This window comes from Lampetra fluviatilis, chromosome 68, assembly GCF_964198595.1.
Source record: "Lampetra fluviatilis chromosome 68, kcLamFluv1.1, whole genome shotgun sequence".
In the NCBI taxonomy this organism is placed as follows: domain Eukaryota; kingdom Metazoa; phylum Chordata; class Hyperoartia; order Petromyzontiformes; family Petromyzontidae; genus Lampetra; species Lampetra fluviatilis.
The window spans coordinates 5,406,076-5,433,842 of record NC_136342.1 but is presented as its reverse complement, the minus strand read 5'-3'; the positions used below and the strand labels follow the sequence as shown (position 1 = coordinate 5,433,842).

At 62.0% G+C, this 27,767-nt stretch overlaps 1 protein-coding gene across 1 annotated transcript in view; it reads left to right on the top strand.

The window, feature by feature from the left end:
• Nucleotides 1-27,474, top strand: part of BAG6 (BAG cochaperone 6) — a 40,886-nt gene extending 13,412 nt beyond the window's left edge. The window contains 21 exon segments of the mRNA XM_078882886.1: nt 215-537; nt 1,246-1,375; nt 2,266-2,469; nt 3,067-3,292; nt 5,148-5,321; nt 5,324-5,368; nt 5,679-5,780; nt 7,763-7,923; nt 8,349-8,478; nt 8,811-9,247; nt 10,022-10,361; nt 11,082-11,251; nt 11,357-11,410; nt 12,950-13,052; nt 19,403-19,533; nt 19,992-20,213; nt 21,181-21,243; nt 25,270-25,455; nt 25,886-25,993; nt 26,228-26,371; nt 26,945-27,474. Of these exon segments, the coding sequence (XP_078739012.1) occupies nt 215-537; nt 1,246-1,375; nt 2,266-2,469; nt 3,067-3,292; nt 5,148-5,321; nt 5,324-5,368; nt 5,679-5,780; nt 7,763-7,923; nt 8,349-8,478; nt 8,811-9,247; nt 10,022-10,361; nt 11,082-11,251; nt 11,357-11,410; nt 12,950-13,052; nt 19,403-19,533; nt 19,992-20,213; nt 21,181-21,243; nt 25,270-25,455; nt 25,886-25,993; nt 26,228-26,371; nt 26,945-27,043 (3,552 nt within the window). The 3' untranslated portion in view covers nt 27,044-27,474.
• Nucleotides 27,475-27,767: the final 293 nt, after the last annotated feature.

Below are 27,767 nucleotides of genomic sequence, written 5' to 3'. Positions count from 1 at the left end.
TGGCTGCCAGGCGGCTGTCGGGTGAGCCCAGGGAGCTGCTGCAGCGAATGATCGCTCGCTCGCTCAATCATCTCATGTAGTCGCTGTGTGGCGCCCCCGAAACCCAGCATCTTAAATGACCACCGTGACCCCGGCAGGAACACGATCAAATCGGCACGATTTAACCGTGGCAACCGTTGCCGAACCCCTCCCCCCCCCCCCCCACCCCCCAAAGAACAACGCGGTGGGAGCTGATGGCGCCGACACTTCCCAGAATGCCACGGGAGGAGCAGCAGCGGCCGCCTCGTCCGCGAGCGACGCGGAGATGGAGATGGACGTGGCGGCGGCAGTGCCCGGCGAGGCCGCAGCACTGTCGCCCGGCGCCGTCGGCATGGAGGCCGAGACCACGGCGATGGCGGAGCCGGAGGGCGGCGGCGGTGCCGCCGCCGAGACGACGCAGGGAGGGGCGGCACCGGCGGCGGCACCGGCGGCGGCGGCACCGGCGGAGGGGCAGGAGCAGGGCCAGGCGACGAATGGTGGCGGCCAGACGGCTGTCAGGTGAGCCCAGGGAGCTGCCGCAACAAATGATCGATCGATCGCTTGTTCACCATCGTATGCACTGGCTCGCTCCGATATTCACCAATGAGAGATCATCGGTGTGAGGGTCACCACACATTTGAAACCATTGGGGGTTTGACAGCACGATGATGGCGGGGCGGGGTGGGGGGGTTTCACATTTGTGTATTGTCGGGGGCCGCCAGTGGCCTGCGGGTCTTGCAATGAAGTACACTGACCTAGATTGGAAACTCATTTCTTCAGAACTGCTTGTTGCTATTTTTAGTTGTCCTCTGATAAGCATTGTTGGCTACGTACGAAATTCAACGTACACGCACACACTGGCTTGGGTTTTTTTGTTTGATTTTGCGTGACGTTCGTCCACTCTCGCCTCCTCGTCGTGTCTGAACTGAAGAATGTTTTATTTTACCAGGCAAGGCCCACTGAGCTATACCGCTCTTTTTCAGAGTGGCTTATCTGGAAATTTATATCAGCCAAAAATACTCTTAAACGCACGTAGACTCTAAACGTGGTGCGGAAAAACTGGAGAAAAATCCACACGACCACTGAGAGAGAGACACAAACTCCAATTATACAGCAGCAGGCGTCGTCAGGGTCGGGATCGAACCACCGACTTCCTCCCTGCACACCAGGCGAGGGAGCTAACATCTCGCCGTCGTTGCCGTGTCTCCTCGCGCCTCCTATCCACAGCCACCCGGCGCCGGCTGAGCTGCTGGAGGTGCTGTCGGAAATCCATTCGGTGCAGACGCAGCTGCAGCCCCACCTGGCGCGCTACCAGGAGATCCTGGCCACGGCCGCCACCGCCGACTACAACAACAATGTACGCTCGCTAGTACGGTGGCACTTGCGCACGCACGCTCGCACACTCGCTAGTACGCTGGCACACTCGTACGCTGGCACACTCGCTCTGACACTGGCACGCACACGCTCACACTAGTACGGTAGCACATGCTCGTACGCTTGTACGCTCGCAACCTCGCTGGCATGCTGGCATGCAGGCTCGCACGCACGCTCCCACGTTCGGTCGCTCCCTCCACCGAGCCAATGGCTCCTTGGGTTACGGTTACAGAGTCGTACGTATGTATCTTGAACTTCTTTCGCATCGTACGTAGCCAACCGTGCTAAACGGAGGTTGCAGGATGGGTTGCATGCTGAATTGCAGGATGGGTTGCATGCTGGGTTGCATGCTGCGTTGCAGGCTGTTGATAGAGAGACACGCAAACACTAAATATGCAGTTGGTGTCAGGGTCGGGATAGAACTCAACCTCCTGCATACCGGGCAAGGTAGTTAACATTCTTTGGGTTTTTGGTTAAAGTCGCGTAGATAGGTTCAAAGAAAATAATAGAAAACTAAGACGTTTCGATTGCAGCACAAGCGTTTGTCTCTCTTCCTGATGACGAACGCTTGTGTTGCGATCGAAACGTCGTAGTTTTTTATTATTTTTTTATTTTCTTTGAACCTATCTACGTGACTTTACCGAAAGACCCAAAGGATCTGAATTCCTGCAGTCACCAAGGCTTTCAGTCAAGATCTAAGGTAGTTAACGTTTCATAGCCACCGCAGATGCCCCCTGCAGACTGATGCCGGCTTTGTGGTAACGGTTTCCAAGTCGGAGGGGGCGGCTCTCGCAACGCTGCCGTGTCGACGCCGCGCCTGCGTGCGTGTGTGTGCGTGTGTACGTACGTGCGTGTGTACGTGCGTGCGTGCAGACGGAGGGGCGCGAGGAGGACCAGCGCGTGCTGGGCCTGGTGAGCGAGGCGCTGCGCTACCTGGGCAACGCCATCGTCACGGTGTCCGACTTGCGCTGCAACCTGGCGTCGGCGGCGCCTCGCCACCTCCACGTGGCACGGCCCCTCGCCCACTACGCCCACTACGCCCAGCCCGTCGTGCTGCAGCAGACTCTGCCCATACAGGTGGGGGGGGATGGGGGGCTGGGGGAGAGGGAGGGGGGGCTGGGGGAGAGGGAGGGGGGCTGGGGGAGAGGGAGGGGGGCTGGGGGAGAGGGAGGGGGGCTGGGGGAGAGGGAGGGGGGCTGGGGGAGAGGGAGGGGGGCTGGGGGAGAGGGAGGGGGGGCTGGGGGAGAGGGAGGGGGGGCTGAGGGAGAGAGGGAGGGGGGCTACACTGCTACCCAACCCTGGCCGCCCGAGTTCGATTCCCGCTTGCTTGCCAACATTGGTGATGGATATCTGACCTGGTTCTGGGCCACTGCAGCTGACCGCTGCGCCACCGCTCCTGAACGACTCCTCACACTCGCCGACACTCGGCCTGGAGCACAGGGAAGGGGTCAATCTACAAACTTGACAACACTTAACTTGCACACTCGCTCACTCTCTGCAGAACAGGACAAGAACACCAACTCCACTTGGAGAAAGGCACCGGAGTCGGGAATCTAACCTAGACCCCTTGTTGCCATGAGTAGCCGTCACCACCACCGTCACCGCCACGCCACCCAGGACCTGACCCCAATGCCGCCCCCCTCTCTCCACCTCCCCTCTCTCTCTGTGCCGCAGATCAACCTCGGCGCCACGGTCACCATGTCCACCAACGGGTCGCCAACAGGCGCCAACAACAACGGCGGCGCTGCGCAAGCCGGGAGTGTCCCTCCCTCGGGGGGCCCCGACCAGCTGGGCCCCGACGGCGTCCACGGGGATCCCGGGCAGCAGCAGTCGCGGCCGCGCGTCATCCGCATCACTCACCAGGCCCGCGAGCCGCTCATGATGCACATGAACATGCCAGGTACGGAGAGGGAGTGGTGGCGCAGCGGTTAGCGCGCCACGCTACGAACCCGGCGACTCGTGTTCGATTCCCGCTCACGGCCAACACTGGTGACGATGATCTGGACCGGTCGTTGGCCTCCCCCTAGGTCGACTCGGCCTCAATTGAGTACCTGGTGTGGTGTGTTGTAAACGTTGCCACTGGGGAAACAAAGACGGTCAGGCGTGTTGCTGGCCACCCATGCGTATTGTTCCGACCTTCCTAGGTGCTCACTTGCAGCACTTGCCCCTAACAGTCTAAGCTATATGGATGGTGGAGGTAAGTGTGTGCGAGTGGAGGTGATTGTTTGAGTGGTTGGGATGGGGGTGAGTGAGTGGAAGGGTGAGGGACAGGGCGTGTATAATGAGTGTGTGTGTGTACGTCCGTTTCCCCAAGTTGTTCCCCTTCTTGGTTCTTTCGGTAAAGTCACGTAGAAGGGAAGTAATAAAATAATAAAAATAAAACATAATAAAATAAGATAATTCTCACGACGTCTCGGCTACAACGCAAGCAGCCGTCTTCAGGTGAAGAATGATACACTACCAAGCTAGGAGCTTAGTTTGGTAGTGTCTCATTCTTCACCTGAAGACGGCTGCTTGCGTTGTAGCCGAAACGTCGTGAGAATTATTTTATTATGTTTTATTTTTATTATTTTATTACTTCCCTTCTACGTGACTTTACCGAAAGAACCAAGAAGATGAATCCCTGCAGTCACGAAAGCTTTAAATCGAAATTTAAGTTGTTCCCCGTCGTGCCGTCGGTGTCTTGAGGCGGAACATCCCGTTGGGAACTCTTAGCTCGACTGTCATTCGCGCAGCTGCGTTGTGTACACGTTGAACCTCTTTGGCAACTGTACGTAGCCAACGGTGATGACCGGAGGTGCGTTTGCCGTGGATCAATCGTCGGATACCAAGACGGTCGTTTAAAGATCCCCGTGGCGGCGTTCGCGAGAGCGATGCCCATCGTTGTTGCGCCAGCGTCGCGGTCCACGTTTGCCAATTTCAATCGGTGGCACCGCAAACCCACGCACCGGCAGCCATCGCCGCCCCCTAATGGCAGACTGATGCACAGGATCATCGCGGGGGCTGGGAGATGTTAACTGTCTTGCCTGGTATGCAAGAGTTTGTGGGTTCGATCCCGACCAAGAACGTCTGTATGTTTTGAGTTTGCTTCTTTCTCTTTCCATGCTCGTGTGGATTTTTCTCCGGGTCCTCCGGTTTTTCCGCTCCTGCGTTTAGATTATTTCGGCTGCTGTTATATAAATGTCCACGTGATATGCCACTTGGTTGAGCTGTCGTCGCGTGTGGCCAGGTCGCTTGTGAATAAACGAGCCGTATAGCTTTAGGGGGCCTCGCCAAATTAAAATATAACACAAATAAAAAGCTGCCACCTGGGGAGGTGCTCCGAGGCTGAACCACGAAGCAGAAATTGTGCTGTGAACCGACTGCAGGCTGCGTCTAAATGTGGAGGGGACAAATCCACGTGACCGCCACAGGGAGAGCAAGAGACGCAAATTCCAAATGTACAGCAGCAGGCATCGTCAGGGTCGGGATCGAACCTAGGAACTGCAGACCAGGCGTGGTGGTTAACATCTCCTAGCCACCGTGGCACCCTACTAATTAGCTGTGTCGGGTGGAGGTGGGTTTTACGGCACATTTACAATTACTCAATCGAACCCAAAACGCGTTATGAGTACCATTCACCCTGCCCACTCCCCACTCCTCTTCCACCCTCTCTCCCCCTCCCAATCCCTCTTCTCCCTCTCCTTCCACTCCCTCTCCTCCCCCCCTCTCCTTTCACTCCCTCTCCTCCCTCTCATCCCCCCGACCCCCCTCAGGAATGAACGGCAACTTTGCTGCAACGTCCACGACGCAGACGCCGACGACGCAGAGCGCGGGCGGCAACGTGCCCCCCAACGTGATCTTCGTGTACACCACGGAGGTGGGGGGCACCCAGCCCACCACCGCCACCTCCACCACCACCACGGCAACGGGGGGGGCGGCCGCAGCAGCCGCGCAGCAGCAGCAGCAGCAGCAGCCGCAGCCGGCACCCCGCAGGGTCAGTGAGCGGTGACTGCACCGTGGTGGGCGGGGTGGGGGGTAACAGGGAGGTGCTGACGGTAACGACGGTAACGACGGTAACGACGGTAACGACGGTAACGACGGTAACGACGGTAACGACGGTAACGACGGTAACGACGGTAACGACGGTAACGACGGTAACGACGGTAACGGGGAGGCGCTGATCGTGACGGAGGCGCCAATGACGCTGACGGTAACGGGGCACTAACTACGGTAACGATGGTAACGGTGTGGGCGTGCGTGAGGCTGTAACGTGAGCGCCACCCCCCCCCCCCCCCCCCCCCCAGGGATCCCCCACCTGCACATGCCGGGCATCCCGCCAGAGCTCATGCCGGCCATCATCCAGCAGATTACCCAGCAGGCCATGGCGGCAGCGGCAACCGCAGCCGGTGAGTGGCCATCGCGGAAGAAGAGGGGGACCTGGGTTCGATTCCCGCTCTCACGGCCATGAAGAGACAGACAAAGGTCCCCGTGTAGCTTGAACAGACTTGGGGGCAAGGGCCGTTAGCGAGTAGCAGCACCACCTATGACAGCCGGCACTGGCACAAGGGGGTGGGTGGCCAGCACCACGCCCGAACACTCGTTCACTTGCACCACCACATCAACAACAACCGCCATTCGCCACTAAGTGGCGGTGACGTCACCATGGCATTTGTGCCAGGCTATGTGCACTTTAAGGCCACGTGAACTTTCGAATGCCCGCTGGCAGGATGTCACGGGACAGGCCCGACAGGTGCCATGGTTTGACTGACTGAGGTGAATGGCCGATTCACCACCTGTGCACCACTCGCACACGTACACACACACACACACGCGTACACACACACGCTCACAAAGGCTAAGATCTCCCGTATAGCCTTTAACAGAATGTTGGGGGCAAGTGCCGTGAGCGAGTAGCAGCGCCAATGAAAGCCGGCATTGAGACACACGAGGAGGTGGGCGGCCAACGCCACGTCCAGCCGTCTTTGTCTTCCCCCAGTGGCGATGTTTACTACACACCACACACCAGTCCTCACTTCAGAATTGTTCTGAATAATTTCTACTGCAGGAGAAGGAATCCGATGAGCTATAAATCTCTTTTTCACAGATGCCCAGTAGGGGCACGGGGTCAGAATGTTCCAGCAGCAATCGTTACAACAGCAATCGTTACACACAAACACGATGGTAGTGCAAAGTACAGGTCAACAAATCGCCCAAACGCATCCAAATACAACACTAAACCATCCTACCAGGCAAGGCCCACCGAGGTAATGAACTTATTTTTCAGAAGCGGCCTTGCTGCCACAAATGATAACCCAACAAAAAGTGGCTCGCGTGGAAATTGACAGCGGCAAAATAATTAAACTCTCGGTGAATGTTGCCGAGTCGACTTGGGGGGGGGGGGGGAGGCCCTAGAGCGGTTGGATGTTGATGGCCGTGAGTGTGAATGTAACTTGGGTCGCCGGGTTCGTAGTTGCAGCACGCTAATGGCTACACCGCTCCCCACACAAACAAACGGATGTACACACACGCAAGGCAGGGGGTGACACCGCGTGTGTTCGCAAGGTGCACCGAGGCCAAACGCCAGCACCAGCGTGGACACCGATGATAGCGATCGTCTGAACAAGCGGTTCCGGTGGGCCTCCTCCCCTAGGTCGACTCGGCCTGAAATGAGTACCCGGTGCGGTGTGTAAAACAACGTCACAAGGGGAGACAAAGGTGGCCGGGGCGTGCGTTGGTGCTGGCCACCCACCCCTCTCGTGCGCCGTGCCAGCTGCCGTAGGCGCTGCTGCTCGCTAACGGCACTTGACCCCAACAGTAAGTTAAGGTTATAAGGGGGATCTTTGTCTCTATGTATGAAACAGCTGGAGCCTCCAGTAAACCATGTGACTGCTGTGACCACACCCACTCTGAACACCCTCCCCTCTCCACACTGCCGCTCACTGTGGAAACAGACTCTACTCAATTGGAACCTCCTTTGCCAGGAGCAAAATCTGACAACAAAACTGACACCTTTTTTACAAGGAGTCATGTTTGCATAGACCACAATACGTGCAGCCATAATGCAAACAAAAAACATAACTCTGATAATATATGCACTGTCCTTGAAGTTGATTGGTCCACGCCCGAGACAGCTTTCCTTAGAGCCTAGACTCACATGGGTTGGACCAGATGACGCCAAAAGGCGCACAACTCAAAGACAATGCACTATCAGAGTATGAGAGCTCGGGGTAAGCATTTACAACTCTGGAACCAATTATCATATTTTGCTACTGGCAAATGAGGTTCCAACGTGGTTGATGTCGCTGTGCCGGCGATGTTGTTGTTGATGTGGTGGTGGTGCTGTGGCGATGTTGTTGTGGTGGTGCGATGTTGTGGTGCGAGCGTGCAGGCCAGATGAGACCGGTGTTCCAGGTGCGGCCCCCGCGCGTGCTGGTGGTGCGTGGCCCCCCGCCCACGGCGCGCCCCCCCGGCCCCGCCACGCACTGCGCTCCCCTGCCGCTGCACACGCAGCAGCAGCAGCAGCAGCAGCAGCAGGGCGGCTTGCAGCCGGTAGGCAGTTGGGGCGCCGCGGTGGCTAGGGGATGTTAACTCCCTCGCCTGGTGTGCAGGAGGTCGTGGGTTTGATCCCAACCCTGATGATGTCTCTCTCCCGTGGTTGCATGGATTTACTTCTGGGTAGTCCGATTTTTCCCTCCACATTTTTAGAATCGGCGTGCGTTTAGAATACTTGCTTTCTATGCATTTTCATGTTATGATTACGAGCTATCGTTTGTGGCCAGGTCGCTTCTGAACAGAGTTGCATGTCTCAGTGAGCCTGATAGTGTGTGAGTGTCAGAGTGGAGTTTGTATGATCGCCCCCTGTTTTAGAGAGTGAGTGCGCGTGTGAGTGTGAGGTGAGTGTGTGAGTGTGAGCGCGTGAGCGAGTGTGTGAGCGAGTGAGGTGAGCCGACGGTTTGTGTTGTGTGCGCACGCAGGGTGCCATTCCCGCCAACGGCTCCCTGGCCCAGGTCATCGGCAACCTCGTGGGGCAGCTGCTGACGGTGAACCCGGCCGCGGCTGCCGCTAACGGCGGCGCGACCGCTCCCACAGCGGCGTCCTCCACCGGTAACGGTTGTTGTTGCGCTGCTGCTGTCGCCGCTTGCCGCGCCTGTTGCCCAATTTCTACGCGATCGTCGCCTTAAATTGCCGAGATCCGACCGTGTTCCATCCGGTGTTCGCCGAACCAATTTGTTATCAGGTCGCACTCCATTACACGCACACAAAGCGCTCGCCACGTGAACACGATACCCTCCTCCCTCAGGATTGAGTCGGCGACAACGAGGTGGTGGCACGTGTCGCGTAGTCGTACGTCGACAAGTTTCGATTATCGTGACTCGCTTGCTCTACAGTACGTCCGGCAAAACCGTGAGCAATGCGGCTTTCCCGTTTGCGTACAGCGCCAGTCGGCACCGCTGCCACGGTCACCACCTCGTCCGCCTTCCCCGGACCGACCGCCTTCCTCATCGGCGGCGGGGCCGGCGGGGGCACCGACACCGACACCGGCACCTCGTCGTCGTTCTCCACCTCGTCCACCTCCTCGTCCACCTCCTCCTCCGCCACCTACAGAACCACCTTCAGCACCAGTTCCAGTTCTGGCGCTCCTTCATTCGGCAGCGGGCAGATGAACCAGGTGCAGCTGGTGCAGCTGATGCGGACGTTGGTGGCCGGGGTGGCGCCGCCACCACCGCCAGGGGCGCCCGCAGCCGCAGCCGCAGCAGCAGCCGCCGCGGCCGCCGGCGTTGGCGGCGTGGCGCCGGGCACCAATGTGACGTTCCAGCACCCGCAGGGCACGCCACAGTCGGTCTTCTTCCGGGGGCTGGCGGAGTTCATGGAGGTGGGTGCTGGCGGTGGAGACGTCGCTCCTCCGCCCTCCGTTGTTGTTGGAGGGCGACTGCCTCCAACTGCTCAGTAGCAGCGTCCTTCGCGAGACTCCTCCACAGAGGCCGACCTTGACACCGCTGGTAGCGGTCTATGTCAGGCCCCCTCAGCTCCACATCCTCCTGTACCGCATCACTCAATCTCTTCAGTCCGTGTCATGCCCATTCATCATGATCATCGCCACCACTATTACCATCCTCACCACTGTTGTTGCCACCATCATCACTGGCACCATTGTCATCACCATTATTACCATTATCAACAACCACCCCCCCACACCAACATTTAATAACTCGGTTCTTGTCGACCGTGCATTTGTGTCTCCGTGCGAGTCTGCGGACTTGCGCGAGTCTAAAGATCTCTGTGCAAGTCTACGGGGTATCTGTGTGTGTCTACTGGGCTCTGAGCGAGTCGTCTTCGGGGCTTTGTGTGACTCTGTTTGTTGAACGTCTTTCGTGACCCTACGTAGCCAACCGTGATAATCGGAGGTGCACTGTGTGAATCTTAGGTGCTCTGTAAGCCTTATGGGTCTGTGTGACGAGTCTATGGGGCTCTGAGTCTATGGTTCGGCTGTGCCAATGGCGTAATTCCTTAGCCACGGCTGGGAGCACGCTTCGGTTGAGCCCAGCTCACCTTGAGCCAGAGCCGAGCGCGGAGCCAGGCCGTGAGTCGGACTACAAGGGCCCCTTTGACTCGGACGGGCGTTGAGATGTGTCTGCTCCCTACGCAGGCCGTACCGGTCTTGGGCCAGCAGCAGCAGCAGCAGGCGACACCAGCGGAAGCGCAGCAACCTCCATCGACGCAGCAGCAGCAGGCGCAAGCGGGAACGACGGCCGGCTCCTCGCCGGCAGCACCGCAGCAGGCGCAGCAGGCGCAGCAGGCGCAGCAGGCGCCGCAGGCGCCGGCGGAGGAAGCGCTGACGCCGGACTTCTTCAGCAGCGTGGTGCAGGGCGTGCTGGGCAGCGTGCTCACGTCGCTGGGCGGCGCCAGCGGCTCGGAGAGCCAGGAGAGCATCGCCAGCTTCATCCAGCGCCTCAGCGGCACGCCCAGCGTGTTCGAGACCGGCGCCGGTAGGCGGGGGTGGGGGGTGGGGGGCGGGGGGTGGGGGGCGGGGCGGGGGGCGGGGGGCACGGGAAAGCGGCAGCCGGAACCGGCGTCACCGACGATTGCCCGAGGCTCCGTGGCCCTGTATTTGGATGTTTGACCAACTCCCCAACTCGTGAGTGTTTTACGCGTAGGGTAGGAAACGGGGAGCGCCTGCTAGGGAGGGCGTGGACAACGCTCGCTCTACAACGATTGCCTCGAGGCTCCGTGGTCCGGTATCGGAACGTTTGACCAACTCCATTTAATCGGTGATCACACTCGCAGAAAATGAATACCCAAAGAAAATCCCACGCGCGTGTTGGTGAATGGTAGCGGATGGCGGTGAGCCGTGTGAGTGCAGGTGGCTGTATGCCCACTGTGCGTGTACCTGTGTGCATGAGGGCTGCTGACCCTGATCTGCGAGTCCATGACCGACGTGGTGGTGAGTGAGCGCGCGAGTGCGTGAGGGCTTCGCGTGGCCTCAAAGTGCACTTGGCCTGGCACAGGTGCATGAGGGCCGTTCTTCAGCCAGCTGCCGACTCTGTCCATGACGGACGTGGTGCTGAGCGAGTGAGTGCAGACGGCTGTACACCCACGGTGTGTGTGCTCGTGCGTGTGTGCGTGAGGGCCGTGTTCTTCAGCCAGCTGCCTACCCTGTCCATGACGGGCGTGTGTGCGTGCGTGTGTGCGTGTGTGCGTGAGGGCAGCGTTCTTCAGCGAGCTGCTGACCCTCGTCTGCGAGGCCCTGTCCATGACGGACGTGGTGATGCTGCTGCATGGACAGTCGCAGCCCCTGCAGCGTCTGAGGCCCCAGCTCACGGCGTTCTGCCGCCAGCACTTCCTGCACGACGGCGAGCCCACCGAGGCCAACATCGCCGTCAGTGCCCCCCCCCTCGCCCACCCCACCAGTAACAGTACCACTGATGCGATGGCGACGATGATGGTGTTCTTATTTTGTTTATTAACCCCCCCCCCCTCCCAGGCCTCGACGGAGCAATTGGTGGATTTCATGGAGCAGTACGTGCGGGAGAGCTTTGTGAGTTTTCGTCCGCTCGTTCGTTCGCTCGCTCGCCCTTCAGTGTGACGATGTCAATTGCCAGTCCAGCGGTGAAGCGCATTGGAGTTCGTGGACCACGGACGCCTCGCCGTGTCCCCCATTCTTCCACAAGACCTCCAAGCCCCACCAGACTGTTGTGACTGCCACCCGAGTTCCATTGACGGTGGTTGGGAGATGTTGACTAACCTCGCCCGGTGTACAGGTAGTCCTCTACTTACGATGGGGTCCTCGTAACGCGTCTCCATCGTAAGTAAAAAATATCGTAAGTCGAAGATGGCCTCGCCTACCCAGGAGTCTTAAAGAATGGTGATTAATTTAGCATAACAGAGCAAATTACAGTACCGTACTGTATCAACTATATACTGTATTTATTAATTACAATACTGTATTGCACAGTGAAATGTAAAGTAAAAAAAACAAGCCTACCTATATGAACTGCAATTAAATAAAAAACATTTCAGGAAACAATCCTATCCGCATCACACAAGGCGGTAGATGCGTACATCCCAGCAGCGTCCCAACGTACAGCATCGTACCTCGTACGCTGCTGCGTTTGCCTGCCGCGCGAAATGTAAAATATTTTACAATTTTGTCGTATCGCCATCGTTAGATCGAAATATCGTAACTCCGGGACTCTCTGTATAGGAGCTCGAGTGTTCGACTCCTGAAGCTGCTGTACGTTTGGAGTTTGCGTGTCTCTCTCCCCGTGGTCGTGTGGATTCGTTTCCGAGTCCTTCGGTTTTTTTATTCCCCCTCGGCCACTTTTGTTGCGCTGCTGTCGTCTGTGGACGGCCAGGTCACGGCTACACAGCTCAGTGGAGTCTTGCCTGGTCAAATAGAACTAGTGGAGGTTATCTTCTTGGTTCTTTCGGTAAAGTCATGTAGAAGGGAAATAATAAAATAATAAAAATAAAGCATAAAATAATTCTCACGGCGTTTCGGCCACAACGCAAGCAGCCGTCCTCAGGTGAAGAACAGGTCGGCTGCTTGCGTTGTGGCCGAAATGTCGTGAGAATTATTTTATTATATTTTATTATTTCCCTTCTACGTGACTTTACCGAAACAATCAAGAAGATGAATCCCTGCAGTCACGAAAGCTTTAAATCGAAATTTAGTGGGTCTGGGTCTGTCTGAATCTCTACGCTTTCATGGTATTTTGTTGCTGCTATAAAACTCCACGTGATTGACGATGAGCCACTTCGTTGAGCTTTCGTTTCTGATAGCCAAGTCGTGCCAGATTTAAAGAAGTACATAGCTGCTCTGTGGGACCTTCCTTACCTGGTAAATTAAAAACTAGTTGACTAGTTCTAGTAGCCATTTCTACAAATACAGAGGGGACATCGCGGCGATGCACGACTCCGCCCGACGTGGTCGCCCGTGGGCCTGACCACCTGAAAGCGACAATTTGCAGTCGCTGCTCTTGCATCGTCGACGTTGGCCGTACACGAGGAGGATTACCGCTGCATTGGTTGTGAATGGCGGCGTGCAAACGTTGTCGTTGTGGTTGTTGTGTGCTAGGCGTCCGTTGCCGTGCGCAATGGGGTGGACATCCTGCAGACGAATCTCTGCTTCGTCCGAGAGAGAATAAACCGCCTGGCGACCTACATCCTGTGCAACTCGGGTAAGAGTGCCGATCGGCACGCTGGGCACGCTGGGCACGCTGGGCACGCTGGGCACGCTGGGCACGCTGGGCACGCTGGGCACGCTGGGCACGCTGGGCACGCTGGGCACGCTGGGCACGCTGGGCACGCTGGGCACGCTGGGCACGCTGGGCACGCTGGGCACGCTGGGCACGCTGGGCACGCTGGGCACGCTGGGCACGCTGGGCACGCTGGGCACGCTGGGCACGCTGGGCACGCTGGGCACGCTGGGCACGCTGGGCACGCTGGGCACGCTGGGCACGCTGGGCACGCTGGGCACGCTGGGCACGCTGGGCACGCTGGGCACGCTGGGCACGCTGGGCACGCTGGGCACGCTGGGCACGCTGGGCACGCTGGGCACGCTGGGCACGCTGGGCACGCTGGGCACGCTGGGCACGCTGGGCACGCTGGGCACGCTGGGCACGCTGGGCACGCTGGGCACGCTGGGCACGCTGGGCACGCTGGGCACGCTGGGCACGCTGGGCACGCTGGGCACGCTGGGCACGCTGGGCACGCTGGGCACGCTGGGCACGCTGGGCACGCTGGGCACGCTGGGCACGCTGGGCACGCTGGGCACGCTGGGCACGCTGGGCACGCTGGGCACGCTGGGCACGCTGGGCACGCTGGGCACGCTGGGCACGCTGGGCACGCTGGGCACGCTGGGCACGCTGGGCACGCTGGGCACGCTGGGCACGCTGGGCACGCTGGGCACGCTGGGCACGCTGGGCACGCTGGGCACGCTGGGCACGCTGGGCACGCTGGGCACGCTGGGCACGCTGGGCACGCTGGGCACGCTGGGCACGCTGGGCACGCTGGGCACGCTGGGCACGCTGGGCACGCTGGGCACGCTGGGCACGCTGGGCACGCTGGGCACGCTGGGCACGCTGGGCACGCTGGGCACGCTGGGCACGCTGGGCACGCTGGGCACGCTGGGCACGCTGGGCACGCTGGGCACGCTGGGCACGCTGGGCACGCTGGGCACGCTGGGCACGCTGGGCACGCTGGGCACGCTGGGCACGCTGGGCACGCTGGGCACGCTGGGCACGCTGGGCACGCTGGGCACGCTGGGCACGCTGGGCACGCTGGGCACGCTGGGCACGCTGGGCACGCTGGGCACGCTGGGCACGCTGGGCACGCTGGGCACGCTGGGCACGCTGGGCACGCTGGGCACGCTGGGCACGCTGGGCACGCTGGGCACGCTGGGCACGCTGGGCACGCTGGGCACGCTGGGCACGCTGGGCACGCTGGGCACGCTGGGCACGCTGGGCACGCTGGGCACGCTGGGCACGCTGGGCACGCTGGGCACGCTGGGCACGCTGGGCACGCTGGGCACGCTGGGCACGCTGGGCACGCTGGGCACGCTGGGCACGCTGGGCACGCTGGGCACGCTGGGCACGCTGGGCACGCTGGGCACGCTGGGCACGCTGGGCACGCTGGGCACGCTGGGCACGCTGGGCACGCTGGGCACGCTGGGCACGCTGGGCACGCTGGGCACGCTGGGCACGCTGGGCACGCTGGGCACGCTGGGCACGCTGGGCACGCTGGGCACGCTGGGCACGCTGGGCACGCTGGGCACGCTGGGCACGCTGGGCACGCTGGGCACGCTGGGCACGCTGGGCACGCTGGGCACGCTGGGCACGCTGGGCACGCTGGGCACGCTGGGCACGCTGGGCACGCTGGGCACGCTGGGCACGCTGGGCACGCTGGGCACGCTGGGCACGCTGGGCACGCTGGGCACGCTGGGCACGCTGGGCACGCTGGGCACGCTGGGCACGCTGGGCACGCTGGGCACGCTGGGCACGCTGGGCACGCTGGGCACGCTGGGCACGCTGGGCACGCTGGGCACGCTGGGCACGCTGGGCACGCTGGGCACGCTGGGCACGCTGGGCACGCTGGGCACGCTGGGCACGCTGGGCACGCTGGGCACGCTGGGCACGCTGGGCACGCTGGGCACGCTGGGCACGCTGGGCACGCTGGGCACGCTGGGCACGCTGGGCACGCTGGGCACGCTGGGCACGCTGGGCACGCTGGGCACGCTGGGCACGCTGGGCACGCTGGGCACGCTGGGCACGCTGGGCACGCTGGGCACGCTGGGCACGCTGGGCACGCTGGGCACGCTGGGCACGCTGGGCACGCTGGGCACGCTGGGCACGCTGGGCACGCTGGGCACGCTGGGCACGCTGGGCACGCTGGGCACGCTGGGCACGCTGGGCACGCTGGGCACGCTGGGCACGCTGGGCACGCTGGGCACGCTGGGCACGCTGGGCACGCTGGGCACGCTGGGCACGCTGGGCACGCTGGGCACGCTGGGCACGCTGGGCACGCTGGGCACGCTGGGCACGCTGGGCACGCTGGGCACGCTGGGCACGCTGGGCACGCTGGGCACGCTGGGCACGCTGGGCACGCTGGGCACGCTGGGCACGCTGGGCACGCTGGGCACGCTGGGCACGCTGGGCACGCTGGGCACGCTGGGCACGCTGGGCACGCTGGGCACGCTGGGCACGCTGGGCACGCTGGGCACGCTGGGCACGCTGGGCACGCTGGGCACGCTGGGCACGCTGGGCACGCTGGGCACGCTGGGCACGCTGGGCACGCTGGGCACGCTGGGCACGCTGGGCACGCTGGGCACGCTGGGCACGCTGGGCACGCTGGGCACGCTGGGCACGCTGGGCACGCTGGGCACGCTGGGCACGCTGGGCACGCTGGGCACGCTGGGCACGCTGGGCACGCTGGGCACGCTGGGCACGCTGGGCACGCTGGGCACGCTGGGCACGCTGGGCACGCTGGGCACGCTGGGCACGCTGGGCACGCTGGGCACGCTGGGCACGCTGGGCACGCTGGGCACGCTGGGCACGCTGGGCACGCTGGGCACGCTGGGCACGCTGGGCACGCTGGGCACGCTGGGCACGCTGGGCACGCTGGGCACGCTGGGCACGCTGGGCACGCTGGGCACGCTGGGCACGCTGGGCACGCTGGGCACGCTGGGCACGCTGGGCACGCTGGGCACGCTGGGCACGCTGGGCACGCTGGGCACGCTGGGCACGCTGGGCACGCTGGGCACGCTGGGCACGCTGGGCACGCTGGGCACGCTGGGCACGCTGGGCACGCTGGGCACGCTGGGCACGCTGGGCACGCTGGGCACGCTGGGCACGCTGGGCACGCTGGGCACGCTGGGCACGCTGGGCACGCTGGGCACGCTGGGCACGCTGGGCACGCTGGGCACGCTGGGCACGCTGGGCACGCTGGGCACGCTGGGCACGCTGGGCACGCTGGGCACGCTGGGCACGCTGGGCACGCTGGGCACGCTGGGCACGCTGGGCACGCTGGGCACGCTGGGCACGCTGGGCACGCTGGGCACGCTGGGCACGCTGGGCACGCTGGGCACGCTGGGCACGCTGGGCACGCTGGGCACGCTGGGCACGCTGGGCACGCTGGGCACGCTGGGCACGCTGGGCACGCTGGGCACGCTGGGCACGCTGGGCACGCTGGGCACGCTGGGCACGCTGGGCACGCTGGGCACGCTGGGCACGCTGGGCACGCTGGGCACGCTGGGCACGCTGGGCACGCTGGGCACGCTGGGCACGCTGGGCACGCTGGGCACGCTGGGCACGCTGGGCACGCTGGGCACGCTGGGCACGCTGGGCACGCTGGGCACGCTGGGCACGCTGGGCACGCTGGGCACGCTGGGCACGCTGGGCACGCTGGGCACGCTGGGCACGCTGGGCACGCTGGGCACGCTGGGCACGCTGGGCACGCTGGGCACGCTGGGCACGCTGGGCACGCTGGGCACGCTGGGCACGCTGGGCACGCTGGGCACGCTGGGCACGCTGGGCACGCTGGGCACGCTGGGCACGCTGGGCACGCTGGGCACGCTGGGCACGCTGGGCACGCTGGGCACGCTGGGCACGCTGGGCACGCTGGGCACGCTGGGCACGCTGGGCACGCTGGGCACGCTGGGCACGCTGGGCACGCTGGGCACGCTGGGCACGCTGGGCACGCTGGGCACGCTGGGCACGCTGGGCACGCTGGGCACGCTGGGCACGCTGGGCACGCTGGGCACGCTGGGCACGCTGGGCACGCTGGGCACGCTGGGCACGCTGGGCACGCTGGGCACGCTGGGCACGCTGGGCACGCTGGGCACGCTGGGCACGCTGGGCACGCTGGGCACGCTGGGCACGCTGGGCACGCTGGGCACGCTGGGCACGCTGGGCACGCTGGGCACGCTGGGCACGCTGGGCACGCTGGGCACGCTGGGCACGCTGGGCACGCTGGGCACGCTGGGCACGCTGGGCACGCTGGGCACGCTGGGCACGCTGGGCACGCTGGGCACGCTGGGCACGCTGGGCACGCTGGGCACGCTGGGCACGCTGGGCACGCTGGGCACGCTGGGCACGCTGGGCACGCTGGGCACGCTGGGCACGCTGGGCACGCTGGGCACGCTGGGCACGCTGGGCACGCTGGGCACGCTGGGCACGCTGGGCACGCTGGGCACGCTGGGCACGCTGGGCACGCTGGGCACGCTGGGCACGCTGGGCACGCTGGGCACGCTGGGCACGCTGGGCACGCTGGGCACGCTGGGCACGCTGGGCACGCTGGGCACGCTGGGCACGCTGGGCACGCTGGGCACGCTGGGCACGCTGGGCACGCTGGGCACGCTGGGCACGCTGGGCACGCTGGGCACGCTGGGCACGCTGGGCACGCTGGGCACGCTGGGCACGCTGGGCACGCTGGGCACGCTGGGCACGCTGGGCACGCTGGGCACGCTGGGCACGCTGGGCACGCTGGGCACGCTGGGCACGCTGGGCACGCTGGGCACGCTGGGCACGCTGGGCACGCTGGGCACGCTGGGCACGCTGGGCACGCTGGGCACGCTGGGCACGCTGGGCACGCTGGGCACGCTGGGCACGCTGGGCACGCTGGGCACGCTGGGCACGCTGGGCACGCTGGGCACGCTGGGCACGCTGGGCACGCTGGGCACGCTGGGCACGCTGGGCACGCTGGGCACGCTGGGCACGCTGGGCACGCTGGGCACGCTGGGCACGCTGGGCACGCTGGGCACGCTGGGCACGCTGGGCACGCTGGGCACGCTGGGCACGCTGGGCACGCTGGGCACGCTGGGCACGCTGGGCACGCTGGGCACGCTGGGCACGCTGGGCACGCTGGGCACGCTGGGCACGCTGGGCACGCTGGGCACGCTGGGCACGCTGGGCACGCTGGGCACGCTGGGCACGCTGGGCACGCTGGGCACGCTGGGCACGCTGGGCACGCTGGGCACGCTGGGCACGCTGGGCACGCTGGGCACGCTGGGCACGCTGGGCACGCTGGGCACGCTGGGCACGCTGGGCACGCTGGGCACGCTGGGCACGCTGGGCACGCTGGGCACGCTGGGCACGCTGGGCACGCTGGGCACGCTGGGCACGCTGGGCACGCTGGGCACGCTGGGCACGCTGGGCACGCTGGGCACGCTGGGCACGCTGGGCACGCTGGGCACGCTGGGCACGCTGGGCACGCTGGGCACGCTGGGCACGCTGGGCACGCTGGGCACGCTGGGCACGCTGGGCACGCTGGGCACGCTGGGCACGCTGGGCACGCTGGGCACGCTGGGCACGCTGGGCACGCTGGGCACGCTGGGCACGCTGGGCACGCTGGGCACGCTGGGCACGCTGGGCACGCTGGGCACGCTGGGCACGCTGGGCACGCTGGGCACGCTGGGCACGCTGGGCACGCTGGGCACGCTGGGCACGCTGGGCACGCTGGGCACGCTGGGCACGCTGGGCACGCTGGGCACGCTGGGCACGCTGGGCACGCTGGGCACGCTGGGCACGCTGGGCACGCTGGGCACGCTGGGCACGCTGGGCACGCTGGGCACGCTGGGCACGCTGGGCACGCTGGGCACGCTGGGCACGCTGGGCACGCTGGGCACGCTGGGCACGCTGGGCACGCTGGGCACGCTGGGCACGCTGGGCACGCTGGGCACGCTGGGCACGCTGGGCACGCTGGGCACGCGAGCGAAACCACCGCCTGGGTTCGACTCCTCCTGGCTCGGGTGTGGCGTCTTTCGCTCTTTCTCTGTGTGAAGGTTTGTGTGTTCTACCCCTGTTCTACAGAGTTGGTGTGTGAGAGTGTGTGAGTATGTGTGTGAAAGTGAGTGAGTGGCCTGCATCAGTTTCCTCTCTGGGTTTTCCGCTTCCTTCATCGCCGAAAGTGCCACCCCCCCCCCCTGAAAAATGTTGAGTAGAACACTGCTCTGGGTGAACAAGTGGAATCATGATGACGATGATGAAGCATCGTGCATACCCCCCCCTCCCCCCCCCGCCGTCCCCACCCGCAGACAGCGACGCGGAGTTTGCGCGCCAGCTGCTGGTGCTGTGTAACGGGGCGCTGTTCGAGTGGCTGGCGCTCAACCGGCACTGCCTGCGCGACGGGGATGACGCCATCGTCGCCGTCATCAACAGCCGCATTGTGAGCACGTGGGGCTGTGTGGTGGCCGGGCGGTCGCCGGCTTTAAAACCGATTTTGTGATGGACGGTGATGGAAATGCGCACAGGTTTTTAAACCAAGACACGAGGGAGGCAGCCGCTGGAGGTGGTGGGTGGTGGTTGTGGCAGAGGAGGGTGGTGGTTGTAGTGGTGGCGGAAGGAGGGTGGGGGTGGTGGTGAAAGTGGTGGAGGGTGTGTGGCGGTGGCGGTGGAGGGTGGTGTGGCCGGGTCTCTTCTGAAAAAGAGCTATACAGCTCTGGGCCTTACCTGCTAAAATAAAACTAGTTTAGTTGGTAGCAACGCAGGGCGACGGGAGCGGCGAGGGAGGGTGAGGCGGGAGAGGGAGCGGCGAGTGGAATCTTGCCTCTCGGTGGGCTGCACGGCGGTTCTCAGTTCCCCGCCCCTCCCCCGGGGGGCCGCCTTTGTCGCCCCCCTCTCCAGCAGGGCCACCTGTCGGCAGACGTCAACTCCACACTGGTGGTGTGGCTCACCGCCATGATGGAGTCGCGGCTCCGCGCCGTCATGGCGCTGCTCCCGCCCGGCGGGGAGCACGTGCTGCAACACGTGCGGCGCCGCGCCGACGCTCTGCCTACGTCGTCGCGGCCGCCGCCGCCAGCGGCGTTAGTACGGCCGCCGCCGACGGCGCCAGCGGCACCAGCCATGGTGCGAAGGGAAACGCGGGCGGTGCGTGCGGTGCGTGCGAGCGTGCCGACGGTTGGCGATGTTTTGTGATGACGTCACGGTGTGCTGGGCGACGTTGACTCTCAGCTGCTCTCACCCCGTGTCCCCTACTGGACATCTGAACAGGAGCTTCATGGCTCCTCGTGTTCAGATAAATATTCTGATTCTCAACTTAATCGGCTGGTATACAGGAGGTCTACCCTGTTGCCTGTTGTATATTTACAACAGGCATCCGGTTTTTCTCTACACATTTTAGAATCTGCTATGAATTTCCATGCAATGATGATGAGCTCGCTTTGTTGAGCTATCATTCGTGATAGCCAGCTCACAGCTCAGCAGGACTTTACCTGGTTAAATAAAAAACTGTTCATAGTTTGTAACCATAATGAACATTATTGTGTTTTTGCCGCTGTGCTGTGGTCGGGCACGATGTCCGACGTTTCGCTGCACGTGCTTGCGAGCTTAGGACCCCTGGAATTCGGTTCGGCTCTGAATTCGGTTGAAGCCTCCGTTGAGGCTTCCAGGATTAATAACGACGGTGTCAACGCGCGTGTCCTGTATGTGTCTGTACGGTGAACTTCTTTCGCACGACCGTACGTGGCCAATCGGAGGTGCGGGGGAAGGACAACAAACTAAACGCACTAACGGTTATAAAGGAACGAGTTTGTCAATGTGGATGATTTAAAAGTGCATCCTAGCTCCCAGTGGTTTCTTAATATTGGAAGAAGAGCGTTCCAGACGGCCGCAGAAGCAGCACAATCCTAAAGTGCCGTGCGACGATGATGCGGTGACCACCGTCTTTGTCCGACGGACATCCAAAATCCGCTGCTGCTGCTACCGCCGCTGGTGTGAGAACAACCGGTTAATCACTCTCCTTGCCGAGATCGGCATCAGCGGCGAGGTAGCGAGACGCGGGCTCACCACGCGGTGCTCCCCTCCGTGCCCGTAGGACTCTGCAGCGCAAGGTCCATCCGGTGACGAGGTGGAGATGGCCGACAGCGACTCGGTCAAGGTGAGGAGCCTGGCCCTTCGGTAGACCCTCACAGCAGAGACCCATAGACTCGCACAGCGGAGACCCATAGACTCGCACAGCAGAGACCCATAGACTCGCACAGCAGAGACCCATAGACTCGCACAGCAGAGACCCATAGACTCACACAGCGGAGACCCATAGACTCTCACAGCAGAGACCCATAGACTCTCACAGCAGAGACCCATAGAATCACACAGCAGAGACTCACACAGCAGAGACCCAGAGACTCGCACAGCAGAGACCCAGAGACTCGCACAGCGGAGTCCCATAGACTCACAGCAGAGACCCATAGACTCTCACAGCGGAGAGCCATAGACTCACACAGCGGAGACCCATAGACTCGCACAGCCGAGACCCATAGACTCGCACAGCGGATACCCATAGACTCGCACAACAGAGACCCATAGACTCGCACAGCAGAGACCCATAGACTCGCACAGCAGAGACCCATAGACTCGCACAGCAGAGACCCATAGACTCGCACAGCAGAGACCCATAGACTCGCACAGCAGAGACCCATAGACCCATAGACTCGTAGCAGAGACCCATAGACTCGCACAGCAGAGACCCATAGACTCGCACAGCGGAGACCCATAGACTCGTCGCACAGCGGAGACCCATAGACTCGTCGCACAGCGGAGACCCATAGACTCGTCGCACAGCGGAGACCCATAGACTCGTCGCACAGCGGAGACCCATAGACTCGTCGCACAGCGGAGACCCATAGACTCGTCGCACAGCGGAGACCCATAGACTCGTCGCACAGCGGAGACCCATAGACTCGTCGCACAGCGGAGACCCATAGACTCGTCGCACATCGGAGACCCATAGACTCGTCGCACAGCGGAGACCCATAGACTCGTCGCACAGCGGAGACCCATAGACTCGTCGCACAGCGGAGACCCATAGACTCGTCGCACAGCGGAGACCCATAGACTCGTCGCACAGCGGAGACCCATAGACTCGTCGCACAGCGGAGACCCATAGACTCGTCGCACAGCGGAGACCCATAGACTCGCACAGCGGAGACCCATAGACTCGTCGCACAGCGGAGACCCATAGACTCGCACAGCGGAGACCCATAGACTCGCACAGCGGAGACCCATAGACTCGCACAGCGGAGACCCATAGACTCGCACAGCGGAGACCCATAGACTCGCACAGCGGAGACCCATAGACTCGCACAGCGGAGACCCATAGACTCGCACAGCGGAGACCCATAGACTCGCACAGCGGAGACCCATAGACTCGCACAGCGGAGACCCATAGACTCGCACAGCGGAGACCCATAGACTCGCACAGCGGAGACCCATAGACTCGCACAGCGGAGACCCATAGACTCGCACAGCGGAGACCCATAGACTCGCACAGCGGAGACCCATAGACTCGCACAGCAGAGACCCATAGACTCGCACAGCAGAGACCCATAGACTCGCACAGCAGAGACCCATAGACTCGCACAGCAGAGACCCATAGACTCGCACAGCAGAGACCCATAGACTCGCACAGCAGAGACCCATAGACTCGCACAGCAGAGACCCATAGACTCGCACAGCAGAGACCCATAGACTCGCACAGCAGAGACCCATAGACTCGCACAGCAGAGACCCATAGACTCGCACAGCAGAGACCCATAGACTCGCACAGCAGAGACCCATAGACTCGCACAGCAGAGACCCATAGACTCGCACAGCAGAGACCCCATAGACTCGCACAGCAGAGACCCCATAGACTCGCACAGCAGAGACCCATAGACTCGCACAGCAGAGACCCATAGACTCGCACAGCAGAGACCCATAGACTCGCACAGCAGAGACCCATAGACTCGTCACACAGAGACCCATAGACTCGTCACACAGAGACCCATAGACTCGTCACACAGAGACCCATAGACTCGTCACACAGAGACCCATAGACTCGTCACACAGAGACCCATAGACTCGTCACACAGACCCATAGACTCGTCACACAGAGACCCATAGACTCGTCACACAGAGACCCATAGACTCGTCACACAGAGACCCATAGACTCGTCACACAGAGACCCATAGACTCGTCACACAGAGACCCATAGACTCGTCACACAGAGACCCATAGACTCGTCACACAGAGACCCATAGACTCGTCACACAGAGACCCATAGACTCGTCACACAGAGACCCATAGACTCGTCACACAGAGACCCATAGACTCGTCACACAGAGACCCATAGACTCGTCACACAGAGACCCATAGACTCGTCACACAGAGACCCATAGACTCGTCACACAGAGACCCATAGACTCGTCACACAGAGACCCATAGACTCGTCACACAGAGACCCATAGACTCGTCACACAGAGATCCATAGACTCGTCACACAGAGACCCATAGACTCGTCACACAGAGACCCATAGACTCGTCACACAGAGACCCATAGACTCGTCACACAGAGACCCATAGACTCACACAGCAGAGACCCATAGACTCACACAGCAGAGACCCATAGACTCGTCACACAGAGACCCATAGACTCGTCACACAGAGACCCATAGACTCGTCACACAGAGACCCATAGACTCGTCACACAGAGACCCATAGACTCGTCACACAGAGACCCATAGACTCGTCACACAGAGACCCATAGACTCGTCACACAGAGACCCATAGACTCGTCACACAGAGACCCATAGACTCGTCACACAGAGACCCATAGACTCGTCACACAGAGACCCATAGACTCGTCACACAGAGACCCATAGACTCGTCACACAGAGACCCATAGACTCGTCACACAGAGACCCATAGACTCGTCACACAGAGACCCATAGACTCGTCACACAGAGACCCATAGACTCGTCACACAGAGACCCATAGACTCGTCACACAGAGACCCATAGACTCGTCACACAGAGACCCATAGACTCGTCACACAGAGACCCATAGACTCGTCACACAGAGACCCATAGACTCGTCACACAGAGACCCATAGACTCGTCACACAGAGACCCATAGACTCGTCACACAGAGACCCATAGACTCGTCACACAGAGACCCATAGACTCGTCACACAGAGACCCATAGACTCGTCACACAGAGACCCATAGACTCGTCACACAGAGACCCATAGACTCGTCACACAGAGACCCATAGACTCGTCACACAGAGACCCATAGACTCACACAGCAGAGACCCATAGACTCACACAGCAGAGACCCATAGACTCGTCACACAGAGACCCATAGACTCGTCACACAGAGACCCATAGACTCGTCACACAGAGACCCATAGACTCGTCACACAGAGACCCATAGACTCGTCACACAGAGACCCATAGACTCGTCACACAGAGACCCATAGACTCGTCACACAGAGACCCATAGACTCGTCACACAGAGACCCATAGACTCGTCACACAGAGACCCATAGACTCGTCACACAGAGACCCATAGACTCACACAGCAGAGACCCATAGACTCACACAGCAGAGACCCATAGACTCACACAGCAGAGACCCATAGACTCACACAGCAGAGACCCATAGACTCACACAGCAGAGACCCATAGACTCACACAGCAGAGACCCATAGACTCGCCACCACCGCCACCTCGGTGTAGCGACTTAATGTCACATTTCAATGAAGCGTCAGTTGTAACAAATTTTTTGTTATTTCTTTTCATTAGATCGGCTGCACTTTGGACAATGGCTCCTCTATCTCTCTCTTCATACACACACAGAGACCCATAGACTCACACGGAGACCAATAGATGGGCGGGTGGGGGGGGGCAATTCAGAGAAAATATTATGGGAAAAAATGTCTGTTTATCCGCTTGGTTTGTGAATTTTTTTTACCAAAACTGATCCTGCCTCTCGTCCCTGCTACCACCAATCACTGCCACTATCATCAATACCACCACCGTCAACACCGCTAACATCATCCTCAATACCACCACCATCAATATCACCACCATCATCAACGCCGCTAATGCTACAATCAACACCACCGCTAACACCGCCACTGTCAGTCGGCTCCCATGCAGTCTCCCCCGCCGGCCACCACCGCAGAAGAGGCCGCGGGTCTGGCCGACCGGCCCGTGGCCATGGACGCCGCGCCGCCGGGGGGGGCGACGCTTGTCCAGGAGGAGGCAGCGGCGACGGGCGCGGAGGCGGGAGCCTTGGTGGGCGACGCCTGGGCCTCCGTGGTGCCCCCTGTGAGTCGTTGGCACCCGCCTCTGTACCACCAGCACCGCCGCCACCATCACCGCCACCATCACCGCCGCCACCACCACCAGCACCACCACCATTACCACCACCACCACAATCACCACCAGCACCACCACAATCACCAGCACCACCATCACCACCACCACCGCCGCCGCGGTGGGGGCTGTTCGGGTGATCGCGATGGGAGACGTCATGGGTCACACAGGGACATCCGTCTGTAGGCTGGTGGTGGGGTGGGGTGGTTTGGAGGATTGCAATGGGATGGGAGCCGTCTTGAGTGGAGTTTGTCGAACACACACAGAGTGAGGTGGAGTGTGGAGAGAGAGGTGAGAACTTCTTTTGCACAGTACGTAGCCCATCGTGCTAATCCGAGGTGCCACCGTTGTGCTCCCCTCCTCCCCCCGGTGAGCCCGGCAGGACTGGGTGCCGGTGATGAGGCAGGACATCCACAGCCAGCGGCGCATCAAGCCGCAGGCTCCGTTCAGCGACGCCTATCTCAGCGGCATGCCCGCCAAGCGCAGGAAGGTGCGGGTGAGGTTTTATATGTGCTTGTTTGGGGTGGTGGCGGTGTCGTTGTTTGGTGTGGTGGTGGCGGTGTGGTTGTTTGGTAGTGTGGTGGGGTGGTTGTTTGGTGTGGTGGTGGCGATGTCGTTGTTTGGTGTGGTGGTGGTGTTGCTTTTTGGTGTGGTGGTGGGGTGGTTGTTTGGAGTGGTGGTGGCGGTGTGGTTGATTGGTGACACGTTGCGATGCTGTCCGTAGACCATGCAGGAAGGGGAGGGTGGGCGCCTGTCCCTGGCCGACGCTCTCCGCCGAGCGGCGCGCGGAGCCGGGGCTCAGCCGGTGACCAGCATGGAGTCGCTGGCACGCGACGCCGACGCCACGCAGGCCGCCTACAGGCAGCAGGTGACGCGTCGCACCGTCACTCACGTACAGGCAGCAGGTGACACGTCGCACAGTCACTCACGTACAGGCGGCAGGTGACACGTCACACAGTCACTCACGTACAGGCGGCAGGTGACACATTGCACAGTCACTCGTGTACAGGCGGCAGGTGACACGTCGCACCGTCACTCGCATACAGGCAGCAGGTGACGCGTCGCACCGTCACTCGTGTACAGGCGGCAGGTGACACGTCGCACCGTCACTCATGTACAGGCGGCAGGTGACACGTCGCACGTCACTCGTGTACAGGCGGCAGGTGACACGTCGCACCGTCACTCGCATACAGGCAGCAGGTGACGCGTCGCACCGTCACTCGTGTACAGGCGGCAGGTGACACGTCGCACCGTCACTCACGTACAGGCGGCAGGTGACACGTCGCACCGTCACTCATGTACAGGCGGCAGGTGACACGTCGCACCGTCACTCACGTACAGGCGGCAGGAGACACGTCGCACCGTCACTCGCGAACAGGCGGCGGGTGACGTGCGGAGAGGTCACTCCCCCCCCCCTCGATCCACCTCCCCGCCCCTCCAGGTGAAGTCTGACATCAAGAAGCGGCTGAAGGACGACTCTGACTACGACCCCAGCCGCTTCCCCAACTCGCGCCGAGTCTTTGAGGACGACGATTCTTAGGGTGCTCAGGGCACCAGAGGCGTTAGTGTAGGAGGTGACGCACCACCACCACCACCTTCACCACCGCTATCATCGTCACCACCGCCGCTGTCACCACCACCGCTATCGTTTAGCCACCACCACCATTGCTATCACCACCACCGCTATTATCGTCACCACCACCACCACCACCACCGCTATCGTCACCACGACCAACCAACCATCATCATCATCACCACCGTCATCATTGTCACCATCACCGCTATCGTCACCACCATCCATCAGCGTTATCACCATCACGCCCATCACCACCACCATCATCATAGCAGTCGCCACCACCAACACACGCGTGCTTGACTCCGTACTGTATATTGTTGCCAAAGTGATGATGGTTTTTGTTTGTTTAGTTTTGCTGTTTATTTTATTGTCTTGGTTGGGGGGGGGGGCTAGAGTTGGGGGTGGGGTGGGGTGGTGTGGGGTGGTGTGGGGTAAGGTGATGTAGAGAGTGGGGATTGGCACGCGTGAGGGGCTTTGTTTCTGTTGCTGTGTTCCGTGTGTCGCCCACCCACGCCCCACCCCTCCCATACTTCACGGCAATGTCTCTTCCCCTCCCTTGGAACCTGTGATGAATAAATGACGAACGTTTTAATGGCTTGGAGTGGGTATCGTATGTTGGCGGTGGGCGGCACCCCCCACCCACCTCCCTCATTCTCGTCCACCTGTCCCGTTCTCATCGACTCTCCCA